We start from the raw sequence: 20767 nt of genomic DNA on the forward strand, positions 1-20767 counted from the left end.
ATTATGTGTTATGGTTATTGTTATAAAGCCTTATGATAATTTATGGGCGTTTATAATGATAGTTTTACACGTTTATAAGCCAATTATAACACATTATAACTACATTTATAATGCATTACCGATGTGGGCATTGTCAGCGAGTTACTAACAATTATAACCTATTATAATACCTGACCTTATAAGTCATGATAAAATGCTTTATAGTGTGTTATGATTATTGTTATAAAGTATTATGATCATTTATGAGTGTTTATAACTATAGTTATACAGTGCTGTAACTGCATTATAACTAAATAAGTATGGTTATAATGCGTTATAGAGATAGGCGTCAAATAAAGTGTTATCATACTTCTTTACCCATTTTGGCTTTTTGAACATATGCAGCAGAATATTAATTTTCCTTTTCATAAACATCCAGCGGACATCTGGACGTCTGAACTGTGGCAGAGACATGACGGAGCCGCAACACAACCAGAATGTAGCACAGCTGTTGGTTGGGAGGATTAATGGTTATCGTGGCCGTCAAGTGGAAACGTGAACAGAAAGAGACGCCAACGTTCAGGCTCCGGCTGCATCACAGCTCTGTCACGTGCCAGGGTTCAAAAGTTCACCAGCAGAGCATCAAAAGCAATCTGTTGACAAATGTCTAGCTTTGTGCAGCTTTGTTCTTCTTGGATATTTTTTTTCCTGTGTTTTCAGAAAACGTGTGAATTTATAAGACTGACTTCAGTAGAGATGACAGCAACAAAGGTCAGGTTCATGGTTGTCACAGTAACTCCACATGTTGACAAAAATGAATTTAGGATTACATATGGTTACATCCTTTGTGACTGTATATAGGACAATGTCATTCCTGCAGAGTTGAATTATGCAAATGGAATAGTCGAGCGTTCTCCAAAGACTCTTGCAGGCGCCTCTTCCATTTTTATGGTGCCTCCTCTGGAAGGTGATCCTTCTCTGTAACCTGGACCTGTGAGTCCTGTTTATTACTGCAGAGAGCCACTTCCACCTGCACAGCTTCTTGCATCTGCCACTGCAGCTGCTGAGTTGCTGCATGTAATATTGGTATTTAAACTGTGATTAATCGCAGTCAATCACAGAGTAGTATTGTGATTAATCAAGTTTTTTTTTTTAATTGCATATTTAGGTGGTTCAATACCAGGCTGAGGTATTTTTTCATAAACCAAAATATTTTGAAGTTAGGCTTGGGCTTTAGATTGAAGTTATCACACTTCACTACATATATAACAGGGCTTTAAAGTTTATACAAAATTAAATCCCCCAAATCCCCCAGAGGAGTCCCCCCTCTGGAGAACACAGATGTCTAAAAAAAAACCATGGCAGCAAATCCAGTAGTTGTTTGGATACATCAGTCTGAACCAAAGTAGTGGACTGACTGACAGAATGTGAAGAGTTGTAGCAGTACTCAACTCAGTAACACAATGACACTTTGTGTGAGTTTCTGTGGACAGTCATATTTGCATCATTACTACGATTAGTTACTATCAAGTAACTGGAAGTATTTACAGTTTAGAGTTCTATTTGAGTTTGATAAGTGTATAATGATGTTGACAGTTGAGTTAAAAGGATATTTCAACATTTTTGGCAAAATTGCCATAATCCCTATAGTCATAACAGTAGGTTGTTTACCTTAAATTGGCGATGCGAGCTGTTTTTCGATCGGCTACGCTATGGAGTCATATGGTATTTCCAGCTTTCCGTCATCAAACTCATCAAATCCAACAACTCTAAAACGCTCTCGTGGACAAGTTGTGACCTGCACATTCACCACACTATGAAATAATAACAGAACTTTATGAGACAGAGTTGTTTTCAAGGCAAATGCGTAACCGAAACTACATTTCAAACACGGCTGCTGAGCGGAGTGATTTCAAAAGAAGTAGTTCTAAGTATTTGCTTCATGTGTCGTAATGTTAAATAAATATACGTTATTATCTCATAGCGTGGTGAATGTGCAGGTAACAACTTGTCCACCAGAGTGTTTTGGAGTTGTTGGATTGTGTATTTAGTTTGATGAAGGAAACGTACTAACCCTAACCCTAAAACTATAGGGATTATGGCAATAAGCAAATCTGCCAAAATGTTGAAATATCCCTTTAAAGTAGCTGATGGACACTGAGACACTGTTTAGAATGGCAAATGGCAGCAGATCTTAGCTGTGACCATTTGACCCTGAGGGTTAAGTGCTGTTGATAAATAAGTTCATTAGCGCTAACTTGTCTTTGACATCACAACCCAAACAATAAATACTTATACAAACTGATAACGACCTTCAGATGAACGGCGCGAGCTCAGAGCTGATTATACATCCAACGGAGGAGAATTAAAGCTGACAATCATGAATAGCTAGCTGGATAACAGGAGAAGTGGTGGAGCTGCAGTGTATTGACTCAATAAAGACGTGACCTTTATATGTATATACTCACACAATATAGACGTGTGACCTTTAGATCTGTCAGTGGAAGACAATAAGAATGTTTTGGACATAAATCAAGTTTTGTCTCATAAGACATTAGTTATATTTAATATAAGTAATAATTTATTCAACATGGAGCAGGGGCATTACTATGTATATGTGAGGGCAGAAACAAAATGCACCCTTGGGCCCACAGAGAAACCATCCCTGATATAAATCAACATCTGAAGAAAGGGGAGGAAGGTGGCCAAAGTGCTGATTCATTAATGTGGACATGAGTGCAGAGCTCATACTTACTTATTGATGAGGACGATGTCGGGCAGCCAAACCTTCCCAGAGGGGACACGCAGCACCTCAATCCCATCATACTGCTTGGGGTTCCACGACAACCGGTGATCCGTCCATTCCTAGTTTGAGATGAAAACAAAAAAGAAGCAAAAAAGAATGTGAACGTTATATACAAGTACATAAAAGGAGGGCAGGGACAAGACAGACGCAGATAAGAACAGAAGACGAGACTTTGCATTTACAAAAGCATTTGGCGATTTCATCAGTTTATTTTTTCATTTGCTTCACTTCTGTAATTAGATTCTACTGGGATGTTCTCCCTGAGCATTTGTCTTAGCATAACAAAACATCATTTGCATAATTTCCCATTTTGCATTTTGCTCTGTATTGTTATGTCGACTCGGAGTGTTCTGGCTGGGTCGTGCGGCGCCGCTGCCACCGAGCTGTGCTCCTCCACCGGAGCCCGGGTCATGCTCGAATTGCTCAAACTGATGACACATAGTGGGAGGTTGTTCACTTGCGGTGCTGTGTGTTAATGAAGTGTATAGAGGTCCCTCATCCTGCAGCTTCTCTCTCTCTGTTCTTGCAAAACAATTATTTATTTCATATATTGTGCCTTCAAATGTGCCATCAGATTGATTCTCTGCAGCCTCAGTGAGCTGGATGTGCACCGACATGCCGGTGGCAGAAACACTCACCAGGTCCATGACGACCACTGTGCTCATCTCTTCTTTCTTCATGTTCTGAAAACACAAGAGAGCATTATTTGTTATTGATGAAAATCATGTAGCAAATGGCAGCTCAGTCCAGCAGCAGCTATGACCGTATGTAAGGATTATACACACATGTTCATACAATGTATACACAACTCCCACAATGCAGCATTGTATTACCCCCTACCCCTTTCTTTTGCGTGTTCACATCAAGGGTCAGAGTGATATCCTAACCAACAACACAGCATAAGGATTTTGAAGTTCTTATTATTAAATGTCTGAGTTGTTTTCGAGGTAAGTTCATGCAAAACTGCTGATTCGCGTTCCCTTCAGGGGCAAGTTTTCGGCAAGCAGCCTCTGCATTCGCCTCGAAAACAACTCTGTCTCGTAACGTTCTGTTATTATCTCATAGTGTGGTGAATGTGCAGGTTACAACTTGTCCACCAGAGCATTTTGGAGTTGTTGGATTGTGTATTTGATGAGTTTATTGAGGGAAACAAAAAAAATCCCATTAGCCTCCGTAGCGTAGCTCAGAGCAGCTCGCGGCTCTGCTCCGCCGTTCTAAAAATAGCTTGCACCAACAATTAAAGGTCACAAACCTACTGCTATGACTATAGGGATTATGGCAATGGGCCAGTTCGCCAAAATGTTGAACTATCCCTTTAAGTATTTTCACCGTTAATAAGAATTTTTAATTTATAACAAAAAAAAAAAGTTACATTCTTGTGATACAGTATAAATAAAGTCACAACTCTGCTGTTACTTTTGCTAACATTACATTGTTATTGCTGATTCATAGCAACTGTTTTTTAAACTAAAGATGAACTTATTTCTGCTCGTCTGATATAACTGCATTTGTTGCATTCAATGCATTGTGGCAGAGTAGTGGTGTCTCATTTTGTACAGGGATATTTCTACCTATCTCTGTATATTGCAACATTGTGGTTAAGGGTGGAGGTGGAGGTGAATTGGTACGAATGACAAATAAGATTGGGCCTTAGAGATTTAGGAAGCAGAGTAACTTCCTCCATGTCCTGGTAAGCAGTACCAGAAACCTAACACTATGTCTACACATGGCACAGAGTCTACCACACAGTTGTCACAGTCATTTGAGTCTGAAGGAACAGATATGTTCCGATTGCCTTCGGTTTTCAACACAGGACACATTTGTATGTGCATGTACTTCACTCAGGAAGTATTTAGTCCACTTTTTTTTTTTTTTTTTTTTTTTTTTTTTTTTTTTACAGCTGCAGCCTTAAATCTTTTTAATTAATCTATTTTCTCCTCATCATTACTGAAAATGACGAATTCAAATAAAGTGAAATAAAAACTGAATTATCAATTGACTCTTGTAGCTGTATTATGTTTCATTTAGCTGCAGGATCTTTCACTAAAACATCAGAGCTCACCTGTCTGTGCTGAGGCTGCTGACAGGATTTTCAGAATAAAATGCTGCCTCAACAGATGTCAACAAACGAATCAGTTGCACAAGTTGAGGTTAATTTGCTTTATGAATAACGTTCACGTCTTGTGCCTTATTCAGCAACAACTCTACTCCTGATCCAAATAATTAAATTCAATTAAGATCCATGTGTGGATTGATTACAGAACATTCTTATGAGCTGAGCTCAGCTGTTACATCCACTCCAGTAAACCTGATGTCTTCATTTGCCTTGGGAGACAACACATAACCACCAAAATTTAAATATAATATCAACAGCTCCTGCCGGGCTGCAGATGGTGCAATAGTGGTGCAACAATGTGTAAGACAGTTTGGAATTTATGGGTTGCCAGATTATAGTCGAATATCCCCCATATTCTAGTCTTTCACTCTTTTATGATAAAAAAAGAACAGCACAAATCTGGAGACTCAATGTTGCTTGTATCACATGGATTAAATGTTGCGTTGTTGCTACATCAAAAACAGGATATAACAAATAAAAGATGAGTAATCTGAATATTAAATAACACTTTTTATTTATTTTTTTTATAGTTGCCTGTTTCAGTGTTGCAGTCCATGATTAAATGAGAATAACTGCTGATGGGCAGCAGTGGATCGGCCCCAGTCACTTCTCGAACATGAGGTGTTTGTATGTGTGCAATGAATAAATGTGCACACGCATTAACCGTATGTGTGTGTGTGTGTGTGTGCGTGCATGTGATTGTCTACAGCTAGCAGGCAGAGCGTCCCTGAGCCGGGGCTGCTATTTAAAACGCTGGGAGGAATGTCAGAGAGACAGCTGGGACAGGAGCCGAGGAGGGGGGTAGGGGCAAGAGGCTCTCTCTCACACACACACAACCACACACACACACACACACACACACACACAGAAACTTCTCTCATCATTTACTGATGCTTCCTGTAAGTGTTTGTATTGACCTCAGGACGGCCATGTGGCTGAATGTTAATAATAACACAGCAGTTATCCAAGCTGACTAGTTTGTGGACAGAGGAGGACTGAGCATCCAACTGGGTCAGTTTACAGCAGCGTTACACTCCAGAACTTAAGAACCCATGTGACTTCCTCTCTAGAGCGAGACTGACCTTGAAGCGGGAGCCTGCTGTAGATGTGTATGCAAATGTGAAACCATGTAATGTGTGTTAATGTGTGTGTGGATGCTTTGGAGAAATGAGCCAAGGAGAAATTAAAGGGACATTGTGTAACTTCTCCTGTTATCTATTCACGAAAATCGATTATTTCGTTCAAAAGTCTGTTTTTCATTAATCAGTAATCCCCCCCATCAACAAACTGAAGTGTTCCTTTCAGCTCTGAATTAGCCGTTCATATCATTCATATCTACATGGAGCGGGTAAGCTCGGTGCTGGCTGACATGTCGTGTTGCCATGTTTTTACGTTCAGTGGCAGCGTGACGGTAGGAAACCACGGAAACTCAGTGGAGACACCGGAGCTGTCGGCTCAGGTCGAGGTGGCGTCTGTGAAATGTCACCGCGGTAACGCAGTGAGGAGGAATGAAGCGTTACACTGATGCTGCATTCACCTGCAGTCGGGCAGACGGCCGTCGGTAACAAACCAGATGTCATTTTAGTCACAGAAGTCGAGAGAAAGCCAGTAAAACGTGGGTCAGGTAAACAATACGACATCGCCATGACAACATATTAGCACGCATATTGTTTTGCCTCGTGCTGACGGACCACTTGTTTACATAGAGGCTTGTTTATGCCGTTACGTGCAGCAGCTGTCGTCCGTCTGCCGTCTGCCCAATTTCACGTGAATGCAGCATGAAAAATACAATTGAGTTGCTTGCGATATACAACCGCAACGCTAGATGGGAGTAATTCCTACACAATGTACCTTTAAGGAACAAAACAAAGTGACGTGATGTTGTATTCATGTTTTTAGCTTTCTATGGAGTCACACAGACTGTTCGTGCAAAATGCTAAAACACTATTTCTTCTTAGCATGGATGAATAAAAATACAGCTCTTCACATCAGTAGCATGACTCCTTGTACCGATTGACTCAGCAGGCCGGCGAGCAATGAAGTGGAGAAGCAGATGGCTCTCAGATACACTCACAGTTATGAATAAAAGAAGGTGTGCGCTGCGTGTACAGGTAGAGCACTTTGTTATCCTGTCATGATGTGAGTATGTGGGGCAGAGCACGGGGAGCGATCACTCTGCTCAGAACCTTTACAGAGGCACCTGTCAGTCTGCGGAAATCATTTCAAGTACATATCTATCAGAGGCTGAGCCGCTCTTCGGGGAGAGCAGACCCAGATTTTCAGGCTAAGCGAAGCCAAGTAAACTGTCGAGGAATAAGAGAGCAGAGGCATCACGGGAGTCAGGCGTCCCCGGGAGATTTTGTGACCTCTCAAAAAGTCATATTTCTTAACAGTCACAAGAACATGACCAACATGTCGTGCAAAGTACTAGTTCGACATTTTTGCAAGATGTGGTTATTCAGTCTGTGGTGAAGACTTAGGATGAAAAGATTGATGTCATTTATCTTTACTCAGTAACATTATTATTTACGTCCCACTGAGATGAACAGGATGGAACTTAAAGGTATAATGTGTAGGAATTACCCCCATCTAGCGGTGCAGTTGCATATCTGAACGTATTCTTGATGTTGCATTCACATGAAATCGGGCAGACGTCAGACAGACAACAGACGCTGCATGTAACAGGATAAACAAGCCTCTATGTAAACAAGTGGTCCGCCAGCACAAGGCAAAACAATACAGGTGTGACAATATGTTGTCATGGTGATGTCGTATTACCTGACCCACTTTTATAGTCTTTTTCTGACATCCGGTTGGTTTGTCGACAGCGTCATTCAGGTGCCTGACTGCACCTGAATGCAACATCAGTGCCTCCGTCCTTCCTCACACTACACAGTGGTGACAGTTTTAACAGGCGCTACCTGGAAAACTTTCTCCCCGAGCCGACAGGTCCAGTGAGTTTCTGTGGTTACCTACTGTACGTAAAAAAACGTAAAAAATGGCGATGCAACATGGCAGCGTCGGTTCGGTGCGCCGCACACTTATGTATTTGTAACGACTTGTAACAACTCATTCTAAGGTACGAGAAAGCTTTCATTTGTATGCGGGTGTGATTCGACTTCAGTGAAATACGTATTTATGAAAGACATATTTGATTTTTGCTAATAAAAAGCCAAATAAGTTACATACTGGGGCTTTAAAGAGGAACTGTGCAAGTCTGGTCCCTTTTTTTCTGCTGTTTTGGTCACTTTTTTCTCTACTGAGCTCCCTCTACAGTTTTGGAGTGCATGTGCTTTTGTTTTAAATGAAGCCGGTGAGAAGACAATTGGTGGAGCGATGTCTACCAAGGTGGGAAACGTGAATACCGTAAAACACCAAATAAAGGCCCAGGCGTTTATTTGCTTAAATCACTCAAATCAACAGGCGTTTATTGACCTTCCTTTATTAATAGTGTGTCTCCATTCAACCTAAACCTCACCAGATCTAACACTTACTGGACCTCCTCCACAGGTACCAGGAGGCCGAGACCCCCAATGATGTCGCTCCTCCGCCCTTCCTGATCGGTCCCAAGTTGCAAAAACCCCACGGACGCCCAATCTCTCCACTCCTCTCCCACACTTCAGCCCCCGTCCTGGGCTACACAGTGTTGGCTCGCTAATAATGATGCAACGTATAACTAAATACGCATACAAGTAATCAGAACAGTGAATTGTTTACGCTACTTTTAAAAGGAGTAATAAGTTATTTAAAACGAGTGAGCCGAGCCGACACTGTGCAGCCAAGGACAGGTGCTGAAGTGCAGATCTCCCTGTAACAAGTTATTTAACCATCACAATTGCTGAGAAGCTGTTTAATTAAGGTGAAAATCTTGCACAGTTCCTCTTTAATCCAAGGCTGTCTGTTAAACCTGAAGCTGTAGCCAGAAGCACAGTAGACTGGCTTTGTAAAAGACGTAGTAAACTTCACTAATGAACACATTATATCTGATTCATATGGTCTGCAGAAACAAGAAGGTGCTTTTTCTTATGGGGGGTGCTGTACAGTGTCTGCAAGACTATCTCTGTATGGGGTCTCTGCTGGGTGTCTGGTAATTGTTGGTCTTAAAATTCTGATTTTATGCAGATTAAAAAGAATAAAAGGTACAAGATATTAATCATTAAGATTTAGAGGTGCTGCTCAGTGGTTTTTATTGCCTTTGGATAGAGCCGGCTCCGCTTCCTCCCCTCGTTTCCTGTCTCTGTGCTGATCCAAGGTAACCAGCTGCTGGCTGTAGCCTCACATAGAGCTGTGTGCTGGTATTGATCTTCTAACTCTCCCCCCAGAATGTGAATAAGTATATTTCCCCAAATGGCTACTTATTTCTTTAAAAGTCTTTTCAAAGGTATAGTAAGCTGAAAAATCAACCAGACATCCCTATTGCTGTCCAGACTATCAATGCTCAACATGATAAGAGGAGAAGATGAGGTCATACATCACATTTTCACCTATGGTTCAGACCAACCAGGATGGTGTTACAGGAAAACTCTTTGTTCTAATCTGCCGAAGAGGTGATGGTCATCAAATGTGTCTTTTCTTTCTCTTGGTCTCTTAATGTGTTTATCTGTTTAACTCTCTGTGCCTGTGCAGTCATGTGTTATATATGTTAATGTGGAAAGTGGTGGGATTTACCAGTCCAACGAAGGAGGAGAGGACCATCCCCACACGGACCACCACCCTGTATTCAGGGGTGGGTGCCGGCCGGACCTTGAGGTTGTAGTTGGTGAAGACCTTCGCAGTCAGAATCTTCTCCGTGTCAGAGGCACCTGTAAGACACATAGAGACAAGTGACTTCTCTTAACGTGTTGCTGGTTGGGTCGGACGCCACTATGTTCATCAGCCATCATCACTGAGTATCAGCAACATGGTGGATTTAACTGTAAACTTATTTACACTTCATATCATATCATCACCCATTGTCTTCCTTCCTCACCTGTGCAAGATCATGATAATGTTATACTGAGGTGACCTCTAACAGCTGTAGCATGGGTTGGTTGACCAAACAAAAGAAATTTACAATGGACACCACTTTTGCCATGTCAAACTGCTGTTGTGTCTTCTATCCATGCATGCTTGCTTCATAGGGATGGGTAACGTTCACATTTGAGCCGATATGGTACTGATACTTGGTTCCTGGGAACCGGTGGTATACAACAGTACCTATTTTCGGTACTTTTTGTGTGTATGTGTGGGAAGTTATTTTGACTGCAAAAAAAAGAACAGTAAAATTTTCTGGAATTTGAATATTTATCTCTTAACAACCTCACAACTCCTCAGCCGAAGGTGCGTTCAGGTACCTAAATGAGGTACCATTTGACTTCGCATGAATCGATACTCGCTACTTTTGTGGGAATTTGGTCGGTACCAATAAAAGTACCGAATTCGGTACCCATCTCTATTGCTTCATAACTATAACTTTTGTTGTTTTTTTTAATTCATGATATTTTTGTGTACATTGTGTATCTAAACCTTACCAACCTGTGACTGATCAACACCCTAACTGTGTGTCTGTTATTGTTGGCATGACAATGGAGGTCAAGTCAAGTCGTAGCTAGTAAGCTAAATCCGGTACAAGGCATCTCTTCTCATTTCGAGACTAATGTTATTTTGTACATTGTCCCTGATACAAATAAACTTATTAAACTAAACTAAAGTCAGTCCCTGGTGTTCTCCCATGAACTGTGTCTGAAGGTATAGGAACACCTATATAGTTGTTCCACAGCTTATTACATAAACCCAAAACACTTTATACTGTAGTTTCTGCTGGCTGCTCTGTCCCATCACACAAGTGACAAGTGGGGGTTTGGCTAAGTAATTGGTAGGCAAGGTAAGAGCCAAAGAAGCTTATACATGAGTGGCTGGGTTGCTAGAACACAATAAATGGATGTTATACAGAGATAGTTCATATTGTAAATGGGAGATGGTCAGACCACTGCAGTAAAGTTAGAGATTAAATATCTGGAAAAAGAAAAATTAGGTAATATCTTTTTACTCTGCTGTATCTTTATCATTTTAACTGATTGATATTATGGAATGCAGAGTTGTCGATGACTAGGTTGTCAAAGGCTGGACAGAGTTTGATTCTTTGCAAATGCAGGTGCATACTCTTTGTGTTTACTTGGTGCTCTTCTCCAATTTATCTCACAATAAAAAAAAAGTAAAGCTCAGTGTAAACAACAAACAACATAAAGCTCAAACATTTGTGACAGAATAAGTTCACTCCAGTGGATTCGTCACTTGCAGACTCACTCATGGGGGAGAAGTACATTTGCTGAATCTTTTGTGTTGAATTCAACTTTAGTGAACCAACAACAAGCCGTCTGATCTGTGATGACCTTTGAGGAGAAACAAATTAAGGATATTATCATAGCTCATTAGCTGTGTGACACTGTCCACTACTATTCAGCAGCGCTGCTGCATACTGCTGTACAGAAAAGGACGTTTTCACAGACAGTTACAGAGCTGGATATAGAAATACATTTGAATTAACAGTTTGAATTTAATATCCCAGCAGTGATCAAGCTAAGTAGCCTGCTAACTTAAAGTTTGCTCACTTGTTAGCTTAGGGATTTTTTTAATGTCTTCATTAAAGGTACACTGCAAAAACTCAAAATCTTTCCAAGAATATGTGTCTTATTTCTTGTCTGCCTGAAAATGAACTTGTTTTTAGATCATTTTCACTTGTTTCAAACAAATTTTCACTTGAAATAAGTAGAAAAATCTGCCAGTGAAGCAAGTTTTTTGTGCTTGTAATAAGAAAGAAAAACTTGCTCCACTATCAAATTTTTCTACTTATTTTAAGTGAAAATATGCTTGAAAGAAGTAAAAAGTGTCTAAAAACAAGCTACATTTTATGTGATGAGTCTTATTTTAAGTATAATTAGATCCGTTTTGACTAGAAATGACATTTTGACTAGAAATAAGAAAAATATTCTTGGTAAGATTTTGAGTTTTTGCAGTGTAGAGTCTGGAGGTTTGTTTGTTGCAGTTTGTAAACACAACTTTCAATTTTGACGGCTCCTCTCTCTCTCTCTCTGTATATAAATGTGTGTAAAACATACCAGTAGGCCAATGTTTTCCGCCAGTAAGAGAGAAACCGGCAGACACAGCAATGGCGTTATCTCCACCTCGCACTAAACAGGTGGTCCGCATAAGCAAAAAAAAAAGTACTGTACAAGTAAGGCGTTCATTATCACTAATTGAATCTACAAACAAAACAAGGTGGTAGATGTGTTGACAGGCAACAGTAGCGGTCCAAAAAAGACAAAGACATTGGCAACAGTCGCGATCATTAGTTCCAGTAAGTGAAGTAACAATGACAGTATTCAATTTGAGACAACACTAACTGTCGAAATTTGCGCACTACAGAAGTAAGTGCATAATGTATGTATAGCCTACTACATGACATTGTACTCATAGAAGTATTTGAATTGGCATCCAGCATCCAGTCGCTATCTTGGTGGTAGTTTTGATACAAGCCTGATGCCCAACTTTACCTATACACTCTGTAATTGGCTGGGGAGAAGTAACTGACTACACCAAAACATCAAAAAGTTGATGATTACGCAGGAATTCTTTTGTATAAGTCTATATTTAGTTTTTTTTTAAAGAAAACCCTTCAGACTGTACCTTTAAAGCTCTTTAAGGATCAATCATGCAACAAAATGCAAAGGAAGTAAACAGAAGAGTCTTGACACATGATGTAATAAATGACCTAACCTAAATAAATGTATATCTATGCAAAACCTGCAGGTGCAGTATTAATAAATACTATGATTTACATGAACTCAACCCAGATGCCTGCTTTCTACTGCATTTTTTTTAATATAAAACTCCTGTTTTATTTCCAGCCACTTCCTCCTCAGTGTTGGAAGGTTAGAAGCATTTATAATCAGCAGCTCTGGTGACGCAGCATTCATCACGTTTGGCATCGCTGTGGCCCCAGCAGGATCTGACCTGACAGGAATAAATGACAACGATCACCCAGCAAGGCACCCCCATTAGCTAGACACAGGGATGCATGGCTGCTGATGGGCAAGAAGGAGAGGTGGATGTGGAAGGCTAGGGATTAGCATTTCCTCCTCTCTGCCTTGTTCAGATAACTCAGTAAACAAGTCAGACTAAAGCTCAAGAGCAGAGATATCAAACAGGGTGAGACCATGTTGACGGCTATGTGTCCTGCATGTGGAGGAGGCTGGCAATTAATATAACTGAAGGCAATAAAGCACATAGACAAAGTTATATTATCATTTTTAGATGATAATATTATATAACCGTTTGTCTTTCACATGAACTTCCTGCGCAGTGATGAACATCATCTCAGAATTGGAGGTGACAGCAGCTAAGTTGAGAATGAACTCCATCTGTCTCAGTGCTGTGGTTGTTCGCCTGCTGTTCCTGTCCTGCTTTTACTTGTGGTCAGTTATCAAACCAACTGCCTCAGGACAAGAAAGTCATTGATTTCTGTGAAGAAGTGGAGGCCACTTAGCTGATAATGGTTACTTATGGCTTTATAGTGTCTCTGATGATACTGAGTTGGCTTTATGACCGTGGTGAGCAGTGACCCACGTCTTTCTCTTTGAGATATCATCTGCTTTCGTGGCACCATTCCTCTCCTATTTTGCTTTTCCTACTTCTGTTTATCATTCCTCTTCTTTTCTTCCATCCCTCCCTTTTCTAGTCTTCCCATGACTACACCAGTGTGGACCTGTTTTTGGATCTCCTTCTGTTTTGTTGATAGAGTAATTAAAGACATCGTTAAGGCTTCTTGACAAATTGCCAGTCTTATAGAATGTTTACTTTGACATCAAGTTTGTATGTATGGTTTATGTTGATCATGGATCAGGTCATTTTATCACTTATCAACATACACCATAGATATGTTTTTTGTTTAAATGACATTTTGAGCCATGCTAGCATGCTGTCGGTCCACTGCTTTGATTCAGACTGAAATGTCTCAATATTTAATGGAGTACCATTAAGTTTTGTGAATGGTCATCATGGAAAAGGAGACCTGCCAAGCATCGGCTATACTTTCTGTTTGGGGCTAATTAGCAAAGGCTAGCATACTGGTAGGCCTACAGCTACAGTACTGTAGCAAAACGAAGATTCAGTTTTGCTAGTGAGGCTGTAGGGAAAGAGATTTTTCAACATTAACAACATGAGAGAGAGACACGAAAGCATGTATAGTTTACATGTAACCTGACTAAAGGCAGTGGTTATAATACCCACAGAATAATCCACAAAACACAAATCTCCAGTTAAAATGTCATCATACATGATCTTACTATTTTTCTATGTAGCATACTCGATGGAGTTTTAGTGCCGTGTCCACGAGTATTGCATGACACTACAACTTTACTACATGGGCATTTGTGTCAGCTCGTGGCTTACCTCCCAACGCACTCAGGCTGCATAAGCAACATGCCAGCAGGAGCAGATCCAGGCTTTTCATGGTGACCTCCAAAACCAGAACCTCTTCAAAACCAGATCTTCTGTGGCTTAGTCCAACCCAACTTCTCTTAACTTATTTTTCTGCTTCTTCTTCTTATACTTTTTCTTCTTTCTTTTCCAGTGCAGCTCACTTTTAGTCTTCACTGTGAGGTTTGGTTTGGTCTGTTTGGACTGTTGTTGTCTGTCAGTCAGGCCGGCCTGGCCAACTGCTGTCTGCTCCAATTACCTCCTGGAGGGAGGGGAGGGTGTGTGTGTGTGTGTGTGGGTGGGAGGATGTGTGTGAGGGTGTGTGTGTCACTGTCACCCCCATAGTCAGCTTGAACCAGGCATGGCTCTGATTCTCACACTCTGGTGTTGGTTCCATTGCTGTAGTTCTGGTTTCTATCAGAGAAAGAAAAATAATTGAAAAAGATTGAAAAAGTTAAATTTCATAAATGTCACTGAAGAAGTCTACAGATATTATGGAATTGGTTTGATTAAAGGCTCCATTGCTGGGGGAGCTGGTGGTGCTATTCTTCATTCCAATCACACTTACATCACACTTAATACTGACTGTACAAAGTAAAACATAAAAATATCTTCAATGAGCCTCTCTCTCATTGATCAATGGGGCATATTGGTTCATAAGTCCAATGCTTTTTTAATCACATCATGTTAATGATATAACATGACACAGTCAAAGACCCAGCTCTGTTATTTGCTCCGATTGTTGGCATTCATCTTCCTTTGAGCGACGTGATATTGGAGCATAATTCACAAGCAGTAATATGAGTTGGTTTGAAAGGAATGAGCCCATGACTGGAAAATCACTCTACTGGCTTAGTGGCTTACCATCAAGGTCAGTTGAAACTTACTGCTCATTGCTTACATCATTTAACAGTTCTATTTATCATCTACTGACTGTGCTGAGTTGATGTACATGATGACTCACCCTCAGGACACAAAGTCCACTGTGTACATCTGACTTAGTTTTAAACCTTGTGCCAGAGGATTGGACCCCAAAGACTTCCACCCATTCTCCTGTGCCAACTTATACTAGTAGGTCTAATCCTTTTCACCTGTTTGCCTCTTTCTCTCTTTACAGGGGAGATGGACCTGACTTCCTGTCCATGACACCTTCTGAGTCACTGCATGAGCTCTAAAACCTCTTGTGCCCCCTGTCTGTCAGACATCATAATTAAAGGCCCATGTTAAAGGGATACTTCACCCAAAATCGATAATTCACCAATACTCACTGTCATGCCAAGGAAGGGTTGGGAGAAATTTTGGAGTCATCAAAACGTTTTTGGAGTTCCAAGGGGGGTCCGGCTGGCAACGGATTTTCATATAATGGTGGTGGATAGAGCTCACTTTTGAATCGTCCAAACACACACTATGAAACATCCAGATACCTCCATACTGCCCGCCCTTACCGACCCAAGTGTCCTGAAGCTGTGACATGAAAAACTCTCTGTTGTCTCTGATGTTTGTGCGCATGCGTGAGATTTGCTGCGAGATGATGTTCGTTTGTCGTTGTAAACCATTGGATGTATGAGCCACTGGGAGCTACTACTACAACAAGGCTAAAAAGAGAGATCAAATTAACCTTTTCCGAACAACTTTTTCATGTGGCGGCTTCAGGACACTTGGGTCAGTACGGACGAGCAATACGGAGGTATTTGGATGTTTCATAGTGTGTGTTTTGGACGATTCAAAAGTGAGCACTATCCACCGCCATTATATGAAAATCTGTTGCCAGCCGGACCCCTCCTGGAACTCCAAAAGTGTTTTGATGACTCAGAAAGTTCTTCAAACCCTTCCTTGGCATGACGGTGAGTAGAAAATTGGTGAATTATTTTTAGTATTAAGTATCCCTTTAACTATGTTGATGAAACAGGTACGGTTTGAATATCCAGGTCTTCATCTACTGCCTAATGGCTGCAGCTCCTTGTTTCCTTTATAGGACAAATTGTGCAACACAATGCAGATTTTATGTTGTTTTAAATTGTAGTTGTGATTGAAGATTTGCTTGGATCTTGTGCAGACAACTACTGTAATAAGTGGACATACAGAGGTGATACAGGGGCCATTATTCTCACAGTAGAACGCTAAGTTGATCAAATCGTTAATGTGGCAAACACTACTGTATTTTCTGATGTCCCCTGCTGTAAAACGTCTCTATCCTCCCTTTATATCCCCCCCGACTCATCTCTTAATGCCACTCTGCTCTCGCGCACATTCGTCAGCCATCCACCGTAATTTACGGCCCACTGTCACTGCCATTCGGGCCCGCAGCCAATTCAATTACCATAGAAGCTAACTATTAACAGCTAGCAGCCAGTGTCAAGTCACACATCAAATCAGTGGTCAGGAGAGAGTGTATAAAGCTCCTGTTGGCAGTGACTCAAATTCAGTGATCTCTCCCAGAGCAGCCGTTATAGATCACTGTAATTCACAAGTAAGTAGTTAACTTAAATTGGATTGATTGTTTACCCTTGATGATTGTTATTTTAGATGACATGTCACCGGATTATAGTAATCACACAACATTAAAAAAAAGTTGATGCCGCCCGTCTCTGTAGAAACGCTTCAATGAAATTACATGGTTTGATGTGGGAGGTGATTATAATTCTTCATTCCAAGATAGTGTCAAAGTTCCTACTTTATTTTCTGCTTTAACTATATTGAAAATTTGTCTGTGTAATCACTTTCTTTCTTTTTTTTTGTTTGTTCTCCTAATTACCTCACACAGATTAACTTTGTCTTATCTGAGATTTCAAATTAAAAGTCTGCCAATTAAAATGTGTGTTCAGACTTCAATTGAGAGTAATCAAAGCACACCATGTAGCCAAAACACACCAAATGCACGCTTCCCAAAGTATGGACAATGATATGTTGCTATAGCAGCCACTTTTATTCCCATCCAAGTTGATTCTTATTAAGGAGTTTGTGTGGTGGTGGTGGATGCCTCAATACTGATATGATAAACTGGAGGGCTGATCACTCACAGTTTGTCTTCAGTGATTCAGTATTGATTCGGAAAAATCTGAAAGTTGATCTTTGCATTTGGGGCTTTTCTCTGTACAGTATCAACATATATCAGTGTCATGTGGCTCAGTGGAAGTCCAAGTAGTGCAAATAGTGTGGAAAATGTTAACTTTGTGGAAATTGAGTTGTAACAGTGAGCACCAGAAGATTATACTGAGTTAAGAAGTACCAGAGATGATGGCTGCTATGAACTGTGCGTATTGTGTCAGTGTTGGGGACGTCAGCAGCTAACTGCTGTCTGCACGCATCAGGCTGACGTCCTGTCAACACAAACAGGGCAGGTGAATCAGTGAGCAGACAGTTTCCTTCTCGTCTGTGCTCCAAGTGATCATGAACATGGATGTCTGTGCTTAGCTGAGGCATCTGCTACTGACAGTCCTTGTGCAGCTGCATAGGACGGTATTCATTCTTCTGAATATGGCACTGTTGTAAGTGCTGCAGCTCTTTTATTGCTCTCAGTCAACTGTTTTGTTACAATTTAGTTAAAGCAGATATCAGCTTCACGGCCGTTTCGGCTAATGCTGCGTTCAAGGCAGGCTTTTGAAACCGTAAGTTACAGCTTCAAGTCACAACTACGACTTGGTAGCGTTCCAGGTAACCCGTAGCTCGTGTTTTTACCATCCTGTTGTCTGTGAAAGTTCCCTATAACGGCCACTCGTAACTTCCGACCCGTGAACTCGTACCAGATCGAACTGGTATGACTTCACAGGAAGGAAAAACACAAAGTACGAGTTTCTTTGAACGCACCATGAGTTAGCAGCCCCCGCCCTTGTCAGGCATCAATTGGTCCTCGTGCTACGTCACCACATTCACGCGCATCCCTTGGCTGCACACACAGCCCTTCATGCCGTTCTCTCTCCTCATTGGATAACACTTGTATCCCACAAGGAAAATTTTCTCCTCGGGTTACAGCAGAGCAGAGTGACGGAGAGACTCGTGTTTAGGCTGAAATACTTCATGTAAGTGATTGCTGACGGAAAATAGGACTATTTAGGACTTATATTAACAAAAACATTCCACTGATATCTGCTTTAAGTATTTGTCAAGGTAAATAAAAGTTGGTCCAGATTTTTAATAATATAACATTTGTGCAAAATTTCATCATCATTGTGTTTTATGGCTAATTTTGCATGTCCAGTTGATGGTTTGTGTACAGGACTTATCTTGAGTGAATCCAGGTTAAAAGGATAGTTCAACATTTTGGCAAATTGGCTCATCCCTTTTCGGAGTCGGTTTGTTTCCTTTAATTGTCGGTGCAAGCTATTTTTAGAACGGCGGAGCAGAGCCGCAAGCTACTCAGAGCTATGCTATGGAGGCTAATGGGATTTCTTGGTTTCCCACATCAAACTCATCAAATAGCCTACACAATCCAACAACTCCAAAACGCTCTGGTGGACAAGTTGTAACCTGCACATTCATCACGCTATGAGATAATAACAGAACGTTACGAGACAGAGTTGTTTCCGAGGTAAATTCATACAAAACCGCTGATGCACGTTCCTGTTGGGGGCAGTTTTTTGGCAAGCAGTCTATGCATTTGCCTCGAAAACAACCCTGTCTCGTAATGTTCAATTAGCAGGTCACAACTTGTCCACAAGAGCGTTTTGGAGTTGTTGGATTGTGTATTTGATGAGTTCGATTAGTCTCCGTAGCAGCTTGCACCGACATTTAAAGGTAACAAACCTATTCCTAAAACAGGGATTATGGCAATGGCCCAAAATGTTGAACTATCCCTTTAAGAATTTCCACTTCAGAGCTGCAGAGAACCAATGACAGCTAAAATAGTAAAATCCAAAAACTAATTGTGTCAGTGTTGCAGACCAAAGCCAAATTAAAGCTGAAACCTTGTCAGTACAGAGTGTGAGAGCCTGCATTAGCATAATCACTAACACTGTACCAGTCACTGCCAGTTACAGGCTGACAAACCATATGGACAAATAAAAGATGCTAACAATGCTAACTGTTCTCATATGTCTGCTAGACTCTGATTTTAGTTTTACACTCTTCATGACAGAGACTCAAACATGTGGCCCAGTCTCTCTAACTATGTGGATACACACTGCTGGCTCATCAGTGCAGAGAGACTGTATCTGCCACTGCCAGGTACAAACATCTACACTCACCCCTCTGATCCATCCTCTGGTCTCTGGTCTCATGAGTCTGGGTCTGACTGAGGCTCAGACACATGGCTAGGACTGTCTGATGTTTCCTTCTCCAACGATTTAGATGCTCTGCTCTTTCACCTGTCAACATGGAGTAAGCAGAGGTGGTGGGCAGGGCACCAGACCTGACTGCACAATAGTAAGAGTGGCTGAGGAAAACTGTTATAAAAATAAAGGGAAACTTAGTTTTTTTTCAACCTGGGCCCTGTTTTCATAGGTTTTTCTGTATACGTGAGTGATGAGCCGCAGGCAGCCTGCAGCCCAGCTAACGCTATTCAACCGGGCAAGTGGCTCTCGTCAAAGTTCGCCCTATAGACCTTTTCAGAGAGTATAAACACAGGTGTGGCTCATTAGAAAACGCTCTGGTACACTAAATGGAATGGAGCCTTAATTAGTATCCTTGGTAACACCTGTATCTCTGAAAAGGTCTATAAACGTGCGTTTTTTCACATTGACAGGCTCAGATAGTTACAATGAGTGTCCGACAATATACTAGAAAGGAGAAATGAACGTATGTTTCTACCTTTAGCACGTCTCTTCTTTGACTGGCAGTAGTCATCCCCGGTCAAAGTGGTTACTGCAGGCGCGGTGCATCTACAGGAGTGTTAGCATCAGGTTAGCATCCATTTGTAGCACAGCTAACTGTTAGCCATAACTTGTGAAAGCTCTGTGAAAGCTGCGAGAAGAGTAGCCCAACATTTTGTTACAATTTGTAAATTCTCCGGTCGTCTCTCTTCACCTCAGTCAGGTAACAGCAAAGATAGCCTACTGACCTCTTTTATACAGTCTATGCTACTGACTCTATCAATTCCCCACCGGTGTTTTGCCGCGACTTATCGCGAGATTTCTAGCGTGGTGAGATTTGGACACAGATCACAACAAACAGCGACCTCCAGCTAAAGGTAACTTTGCTATTACCAAAGATATAAACCGTCTTTGCTATTACTTTCATTTCTCCTTTCTAGTATGTTGTTGGACACTCATTGTAACTATCTGAGCCTGTCAGTGTGGAAAAAAAACGCACGTTTAAAGGGCAAACTTTGACTGAAGCCACTTGCCCGGTTGAAGAGCGCCCTGCGACCTCAAATTGTATTAATTTAGGCCACTCACATATACAGAAAAACATATGAAAACAGGGCCCAGGTTGAAAAAACCTAAGTTTCCCGATTTTTACATTGTTTAAACCAT

At 41.1% G+C, this 20767-nt stretch overlaps 1 protein-coding gene across 1 annotated transcript in view; it reads right to left on the reverse strand.

Annotated features, from left to right (window-relative positions):
- Positions 1–14596, reverse strand: part of chrnb1 (cholinergic receptor, nicotinic, beta 1 (muscle)) — a 38755-nt gene extending 24159 nt beyond the window's left edge. The window contains exons 1-4 of the mRNA XM_083993203.1: positions 14331–14596; positions 9570–9703; positions 3424–3468; positions 2735–2844 (exon numbers count right to left, since the gene is read on the reverse strand). Of these exons, the coding sequence (XP_083849329.1) occupies positions 2735–2844; positions 3424–3468; positions 9570–9703; positions 14331–14391 (350 nt within the window). The 5' untranslated portion in view covers positions 14392–14596. The remainder of the gene's footprint in view (positions 1–2734; positions 2845–3423; positions 3469–9569; positions 9704–14330) is intronic.
- Positions 14597–20767: the final 6171 nt, after the last annotated feature.

The sequence above is a fragment of the Trachurus trachurus genome, assembly GCF_905171665.1.
Source record: "Trachurus trachurus genome assembly, chromosome: 18".
NCBI lineage: Eukaryota > Metazoa > Chordata > Actinopteri > Carangiformes > Carangidae > Trachurus > Trachurus trachurus.